The sequence below is a fragment of the Anarrhichthys ocellatus genome, unplaced genomic scaffold (genome assembly GCF_004355925.1).
Source record: "Anarrhichthys ocellatus isolate YVR2014 unplaced genomic scaffold, GSC_Weel_1.0 scaffold3, whole genome shotgun sequence".
Taxonomy (NCBI): domain Eukaryota; kingdom Metazoa; phylum Chordata; class Actinopteri; order Perciformes; family Anarhichadidae; genus Anarrhichthys; species Anarrhichthys ocellatus.
The window spans coordinates 355,791-363,821 of record NW_022280033.1 but is presented as its reverse complement, the minus strand read 5'-3'; the positions used below and the strand labels follow the sequence as shown (position 1 = coordinate 363,821).

General features: G+C 39.9%; 1 protein-coding gene across 2 annotated transcripts in view; it reads left to right on the top strand.

The window, feature by feature from the left end:
* ugp2b (UDP-glucose pyrophosphorylase 2b) overlaps positions 1-8,031 on the top strand; it is a 29,088-nt gene that overhangs the window by 16,474 nt on the left and 4,583 nt on the right. For both annotated transcript variants that reach the window (XM_031875104.1, XM_031875095.1), the window contains exons 5-7: positions 2,605-2,738; positions 5,197-5,494; positions 6,526-6,723. In XM_031875104.1, coding sequence (XP_031730964.1) covers positions 2,605-2,738; positions 5,197-5,494; positions 6,526-6,723 — 630 coding nt within the window. The remainder of the gene's footprint in view (positions 1-2,604; positions 2,739-5,196; positions 5,495-6,525; positions 6,724-8,031) is intronic.

Genomic DNA, 8,031 nt, shown 5'->3' with positions numbered 1-8,031 from the left:
ACACACACACACACACACACACACACACACACACACCTACCTACCTAACAGAGCCCTGTACTCTCACACTTAGCGGAGACGAGGACGATTGGACTGTTTCTGGGATGGAGCCACCTGGCTGCTGAACATTTACTGCTTTCAGCTCGTTAATACTTCACTTCAGTTAATGAAGTCAAACTTAAAAAGCCCCCCGAGTGTCTCTCTGTGGACGGAATTCCTTCATCTGTTACCACAAGGCTTTTATTCTGAAATATTTGCAGGACCGTGTTGTGGAAAATGCAGTGACTTCCACGGTTCCATAAATTAATAGTTATTATTTATAAATGAGCTCAAACACTTTTTTTTGCGGCTTGATACAAAAATAAACTTTGCTTTATTCTCATTTTCTACGATTACTCTACAAGAGTGTGATGGAGAATCATTTACTCTGATTCAAGGCTTGTTGGATACTCTGAGTGTGTTGCTAGAGAGGGACTTACAACCAATCACAATCATTCTCCGATTCATTAAAACAACCAAAGCAGGCGCCGCTAGTCGTCGACCTCAACCTAGAAATGAGCGAAGAACAGAAGGAGAAACACAGAAACTTCAGTTTTATGTAAAAACGGGTATTTTGTTGTAATCTGGTGAGAATTCTTGTATTTTTTCCATATAGCATAAGAAGAAGAAAATTGCAATGTCCGCTTCTTTTCCAACATCCTGCAGCTCTAAATCAAATAGTTATTGTGAGGATAAAATGTAAAAAATCCAAATATTTAGGACATTTTAAAACTCTCTCCCCACATTTCCTTTCTATATCTCTAATATGAAATGAAGACAACAAATAATGCTCTTATGTTCATGACAAACAAAACCATAGCAATAGTTAATGAAATACAGATTGTGCACACGGGCCCGCTCTGTTTGCTCCACACTGGACTAAATGTTGGAGGCTCGTTCACCGTTCGTGGTCCTCGTCATCCCTCATGTTCTGCCTCTCACACAAAGCTTTCTCGTACGTTGTCGGTGGGTTTGAGTCTTTTCATTTGTTTGCGTTGTGAAGTGTGTGATCTGTGGGAGGGGTGAGCTCTTTAACATCCTGAAGTATCACTGCCCTCACAAAGCTGCGGGTCAGTTAAACACAGTCATGCACTGTTAATAAGACATCAGTGTTCGTTTACATAAAGCCAACTCCCATCCTGGTTATTAAAGGCAAAACAAGGATGTTAACAGAAGTCTAATTATTCCTTCTCTCATCATCTCTCCGACTTTGAGTTTCTCTCATCTCGGTGAATTCTTCCGTCTCTCCTCAGGTGTTTCCCTCCTTTTGTATTTATTCTAAATCAAGTTAAATACCGTCAACGCCAAACAAAAACTACTTCTACAAGTCCGACTGACATAACTGACTCTTAAATTTGTATTCAGAGACTCTCAAACACAACAGAAATGTTTTTAGTGGCAGACATTCAACTTCAATCATCCCAGTTCTTTATCGTTTGAATTGTATTGATTTTGGGATTTAAACAGATAATAATCTCTCTGAAAGAGAAAAATAATTAAATCCTTATGCGGCACATATACGGTTAACATCTGCATGTACATATACATACTGTTCATACACATGTATACCTACCGCCACGAATATGTAAATGTACTTTCCATAGACGTCTGTCTCTCAGTACTGCACCAGCAAAAGCTCAGAGGAAATATGACCCGGAATACATTCAATATGTATTCATAATAGGGGTGGGGAAAAAAAAAAAAAAAAAATCGGTACAGCATAGTATCGCGATATTTTGCGTGGCGATATTGTATCGATACACGGACGCTAAGTATCGATCTTTTATTATATAAACTATAAAAAAAGACTGAAAACTTTATCTTATTAGATAAAACATGTTGACACAGTTTTCCTTTGGGGACATAATTTGAAGTTGAAAAAAGTAATAAATCGCAATATAGGCCTATGTTATCGCAGTATCGTGATAATATCGTATCGTGATAATATCGTATCGTGACCTAAGTATCGTGATATCATATCGTGATAATATCGTATCGTGACCCAAGTATCGTGATAATATCGTATCGCGGGACCTCTGGTGATTCCCACCCCTAATTCATAATGGCAGAGAGTGATATTTATATTATATTCATCATAACAGCGGACTGGGGCATAACCAGGTGGCAACCTCCGGGTTCTGAAAAGTGAAGCCGATGCAGATGTGTTTTAAAACTGTCACTCTTTTCCCTCTGGTTGTATAGAAGTCTATGAGAAAATGACTCTACTTCTCTCTTGATTTATTACCTCAGTAAACATTGTAAACATGAGTTTATGGTCTCAATCTCTAGTTTCAAGTCTTCTTCAATACAGCATGATGTTCATTTAGTACATTATGGTCCATTTAGAGTCAAACAGACCATAAAGCAGGGTACCGTAAATGATGACTACGTCCACTTCTTATATACAGTCTATGGTCATAACCCAGTTTATTTTTTCCAGGCCTTAAATGACCAAAAGAGAACCTCTGGTCCGAGTTATAACTTGGAAAAATCTGAGTCAGTCCTGTCTGGATGCTAATAATGCTAGTGCTAAAGTCAATGTTTTATTCCCCCCCCTCCTCACAGCACCTGAACAAGACTTACAACACAGACGTGCCCCTGGTCCTCATGAACTCCTTCAACACGGACGAGGACACAAACAAGATCCTGCAGAAGTACACACACCACCGCGTCAAGATACACACCTTCAACCAGAGCAGGTGAGCAAACACACTAAGTACATGCTGTTAAACTAAGAAGAGATGTAGCAGCATTGAACCCAGAAGTACTGAATGAACTCTGATGATGACCGGGTCTATATTCAGTATCTGAGTGGTGGACAATCCTCTGCTGTGTGTCCAGACAGGAAGTGAGATGTAATGTATGGAGACACGTGAATATTTAATGCCTTGGCGTCTCCATTTGTCAGTCATGTGGAAACTGTTTTTTTCACGGTTTCCCTTTGAATTATTTAGAGCACTTGTGTGTTCTGTGCAGTACAAAGCAGTTTTCAGACAGCGCTGGTGTTTGGAGGCTGTAGCTTCATGATTTTAATGGTAGAATGTCAATGAACAGAACAAAGAGAGACTGTGAGAGAAATTCATAAAAAAGCCAGTTAAATTCACTGCTCATCACGTCACACTCTCTGGTGCTACAGACAAATTCAAAGAATTGCCCGTACACTTATTTTCTTTGGTCAAAATAAACCAAGCAGACGAGCAGAATAAATAATCAGTCTATCGCTTCGTTCTTTATTCTTTTAAAACTTAAAAGACTTTATCACAATTCCTGCAAAGATCCAAAAATAGTTTTATTTTAAATGCAAATCCAGCTAACAATAGCTGATAACGCTAACTGTTTCCTTATAATAACTGAATTAAATAGCTAGAAATAGATACAAAATGATTTTTAGTAAAGATGTGATGAAATATTTAAAAAGAAACTTTAAAAACACACAATGTTTAATGTTCTTATCAAAAACAACAAGAAAAGACACCTACATCTTATCATAAAAATGTGTCTTGAAACTGAATAAAAAGTATATTTAAGATTATATAATACAAATTAAATGAATTATAGCTTTTGGCAGACAACTACAACACTGACGGATGCACAAAGATGATAGGACGCCATCGACACGCGACCAAATGAATCTCAACAACAGATTTCTCAGGTTTGAAAGTTGTTTTCAACATCTGAGAAAATGGAAGTTCACAACTCAACATCAAAGGTTTAGTTGTTTTAGACGTAATGCAGAAAAGTCACGTTTAAAATCTTCAAGACGAGGAAAAGAAGAAGAAAATTCAACATCTCTTTCATGAGAAGTATGTTTTCTTAAGTGTTGTGAGACAAAGAAACGGAGACATTTCTGTGGATGTAACAAAATGTTCTTGTGTTTGAAAGAACATAAAACCTTTGAAGCCAATGAGCTCACATCAGACCCACTCGTCTGAATCATCCTCCCAGAACAGTCAGATGGACGTCTGTGAAAAGCAAACCGGTGAAGCTCCTCCCAGCTGACCGGCTCATCAGCTCTCTGAAACATCTTCATCGCATGACGCGGATCTCTAACTCCACCTGACGCGGATCCTTCTTAGGAACGCTTTGATCTCTTTCATGCCCACAGCGCCGATGACTTGGAATCTTTGGCATGTTGCCTCACCTGCAAACACTTTGCTCCCCGAAGGCGTTGTTTGAAGTCCCGCAGTGATTCTGAAAGAAGAAATTCAAATGGAACACGGAGAGCTAGCTACTCATGTTTCCACGGCTTTACGCCAAGATGATGCGGAGCTAAACGATTTCTTTGTCTTTGTGATGTTCGTCATGTTAACGTGTTTTTCACATTCCATTGTCTGAATATCTTTTAGAATTAATAGTTTATTGCTCTTTATTGCATTATTGTGCCATAATATTAGATCATAGGCATAAAATGACAATATTATCATTTATTGTAATTATTTCTGGGAAAATATATTGTCCAACAAAAGTTAGTAGTTATCGTGACAGGCCTGGGTGGTGAAAAACTTAACTCTAAATAAATGATAATGTTGCTTCGGGTCGGCCGGATGTGTAAATAGACAACTGTTTGGTAACATGTTCATCATAACGACTGTATAAGCTGACAGAATGTTGTTTGTCTTGGTGCACTGCCCCCAAGTGGCCAAACAAATAAATGAAATGCAGGTTTCAGTTTGTGTTTAATCCTCTCTAGACTAGATAAGAGTTCCCTCTATTGATCCACACTTTTGAACTTTAAGGTGACTTTAAGCTAGATTCATTTCTAGCTAAAGTGCATTTCCTTAAAGGAAGAAAGGAAGAAAGAGAAACCCAACGGAGTTTCATGATGATTCTAGAGTTTGAAGAAGTTCAATCTTTAAAGTTCAGTTAAATTCAAAGTCATTTACTTCAGCTGTGAAACGCAAATCAGATGACATTTTAATCTGGTTTAAACAAACTAAATGAAGCAAAACTGTGATGAAACCTAATCTTCTGTGCAAGGAATCCAAGAGATGAATTCCTTGTATGTGCACTGGTACCTGGCCAATAGAAGGAGATTCTTGAGCTACCATCCAGTACGATACAGTGATCAGACAGTAAATAATGATAGTTTGTTTATAACCTAATAATCACAAGAAGTGAACTTTAAGCTAACATGATGTCCGATCTTCTTCTGTCCAGATACCCTCGCGTCAACAAAGAGTCCCTCCTCCCAGTTTCCACCAACCTGAGCATAACGGGTCAGAGCGCAGAGGGCTGGTACCCTCCGGGCCACGGCGACATCTACGCCAGCTTCTACAACTCGGGCCTGTTGGAACAGCTGATCGCGCAGGGCAAGGAGTACATCTTCGTGTCCAACATCGACAACCTGGGAGCCACCGTGGACCTGCACATCCTGCACCACCTGGTCAGCCAGCCCAACGGCAAGCGCTGCGAGTTCATCATGGAGGTGACGGATAAGACGCGCGCCGACGTCAAGGTACGTGGAGGACGAGGTTGTATATCTATCTATCTATCTATGTATATAGATAGATAGATAGATAGATAGATAGATAGATAGATAGATAGATAGATAGATAGATAGATAGATAGATAGATAGATAGATAGATATCTATATATAGATATAGATATAGATATTACGTACAATGTTTACACATGGACGTGATGTTTTGGCTGAAGACTGAATTTAGTTCAGTCTTTTTAGACCCTTTCGTCACCATCAATGCAACCAAAAGACATTACAGTCGAGTAAACAAAGAGATTCAAAAATGTGCCGAGCTTTTGAGATTCATACCTCCACCCAAATATAATGTCATTTAATTCGTGGCGCTCAAACAAAAAAATGACAGTTGACATTTTCTAGAAATGTGTCCTCAGTACTCTAATAGTCTACAGACTGTCAGCAGTAGAATCTCTTTATGTTGCGATTATCCTGGCCAAAATTATTGCAATAATTCACAATATTATCTCAATAATCATCCAAATAAAACTCTTAAATGGAACTTAAAGTGATGCCAGTGTGTTTGGGTGCCATTCTGAGAAACTAATATTTTCATGGCATCACAGAAAGACACATGTTTGCTGAGCGAATATCTTTTTTTAGTGAACAATCTTAAGTAATAAATAAATCATAAAGTCCCTATGAATAAATAAATACATAAAAATACCAACACTGTGAGAGTCTGGTCTTTCTTACATGACTATTCCCGTTTCATGATAGCAAGCAAGACCTTTGGCTTTTTCCAAGTAATAACCACGATTATACCGACAATAGACATTTAGTGTTTTGTTTTTATTTGATCCTGATCCGTGATAAAATCCTATATTGCTCCATCACTAGTCAACTGCTTTAATTGGAACTACTTTTGACGGAAGAACTTGTCCCAAACTCCCTGAATGAGTTTTGATCAATAGAATCAGAAATATTACGAACACTACCAACACATCTTCAATTTAAAAAGCAGCGGCATTATAAAAACACGTTGTAAAACGGGACTCTGATTTTTCAGGGCGGCACGCTGATCCAGTACGAAGGAAAGCTGCGTCTGCTGGAGATCGCCCAGGTGCCCAAAGCCCACGTGGACGAATTCAAATCTGTCTCAAAGTTCAAGATCTTCAACACCAACAACCTGTGGATCTCTCTGACCGCCATCCAGAGGCTGCAGGAGCAGAAGGCGATGGACCTGGAGATCATCGTCAACCCCAAGGTGAGCGGAGGAGGGACGCAATGATCCAGTGAAGGGGAGTAGAGTAGTAGTAGCACCAAATGAAAGGAGGAGGAGGGACGCAATGATCCAGTGAAGGGGAGTAGAGTAGTAGTAGCACCAAATGAAAGGAGGAGGGGGGACACAATGATCCAGTGAAGGGGAGTAGAGTAGTAGTAGCACCAAATGAAAGGAGGAGGGACGCAATGATCCAGTGAAGGGGAGTAGAGTAGTAGTAGCACCAAATGAAAGGAGGAGGGACGCAATGATCCAGTGAAGTTGTGTGAGAACATGTAACTCACCGCTACATTACACAGGTTTTGGTGACTAAGCCCGATAAACTCGGCTTTACAACAGCGTCCATAAACTAAGGCTTAACTTCGTTTAGTCAACAACAAAATTAATATTTTCAAACTGAATCAATCAAATCTGAACACGCAGACATGACACGTGTTTTGATCCTTTGGGACTTAAACCTCACGAGGAGATCGCCAACGTCCATAAAAAACTTGATGCTTGTAACTGCAGAACCTGCCGAAGGATCATCACGTTTTTAGGATTTCTTCAGAATCAAAGTAATCCAGTGATAGCCGTCTTTACATCCATGTGTACACTGCACACATTGGTTGCTAATGGCGAATTCGGCATATTTTTAATGGTGAAAACATTCCAAAATGTAGCCAAATACAGCCTTAAAAGAGGAGGTTCAAGCTGTAGCACACAGCAACATTAAACTCCTTGTTCACCTCCCCCCAAAAGCCAATAAATAGTGTAAACTGCTTAGAGCAAACAAGTGGTTTTGGGAGGACACAGTTTTCATACAGGAAAGTATGACGTACATTAAGTATGAGAGACGGAAAAAAACTAAGACAAGAAGCTCTTCTCCTCGGTTAACTACATCATGACTCACATCAGGATGACTTGACTTCACAATGCACGCTCAGATTAAAACCGTTTACTTTCAACAACCAGCAAACATCATCCGTCCCGTTTCTCCACGTCCGTCACACGGCTGTGAGCAGAGACGTCTCTGCACACTCTCCTCCACAGAGACCCAACGCTGCTGAATAAATCATTTCTCTCTGAAGGAAATCCAACGAAACCCACATTCTAAAAGCCTCTCTGAGATTGTGCCGCTCCGCACGGCTCCGCTCTCTGAGCCGTCTGTTGTCGGGCCAGGGTTTTGCATACAAAAGGAAAGAAAAGGAGCTTCAGACCAATCCAGTTAGCTGGTCTCCTCTCTGGTGGCTCATCTGCTCCACTTGGGGTGTGTGTGTGTGTGTGTGTGTGTGTGTGTGTGTGTGTGTGTGT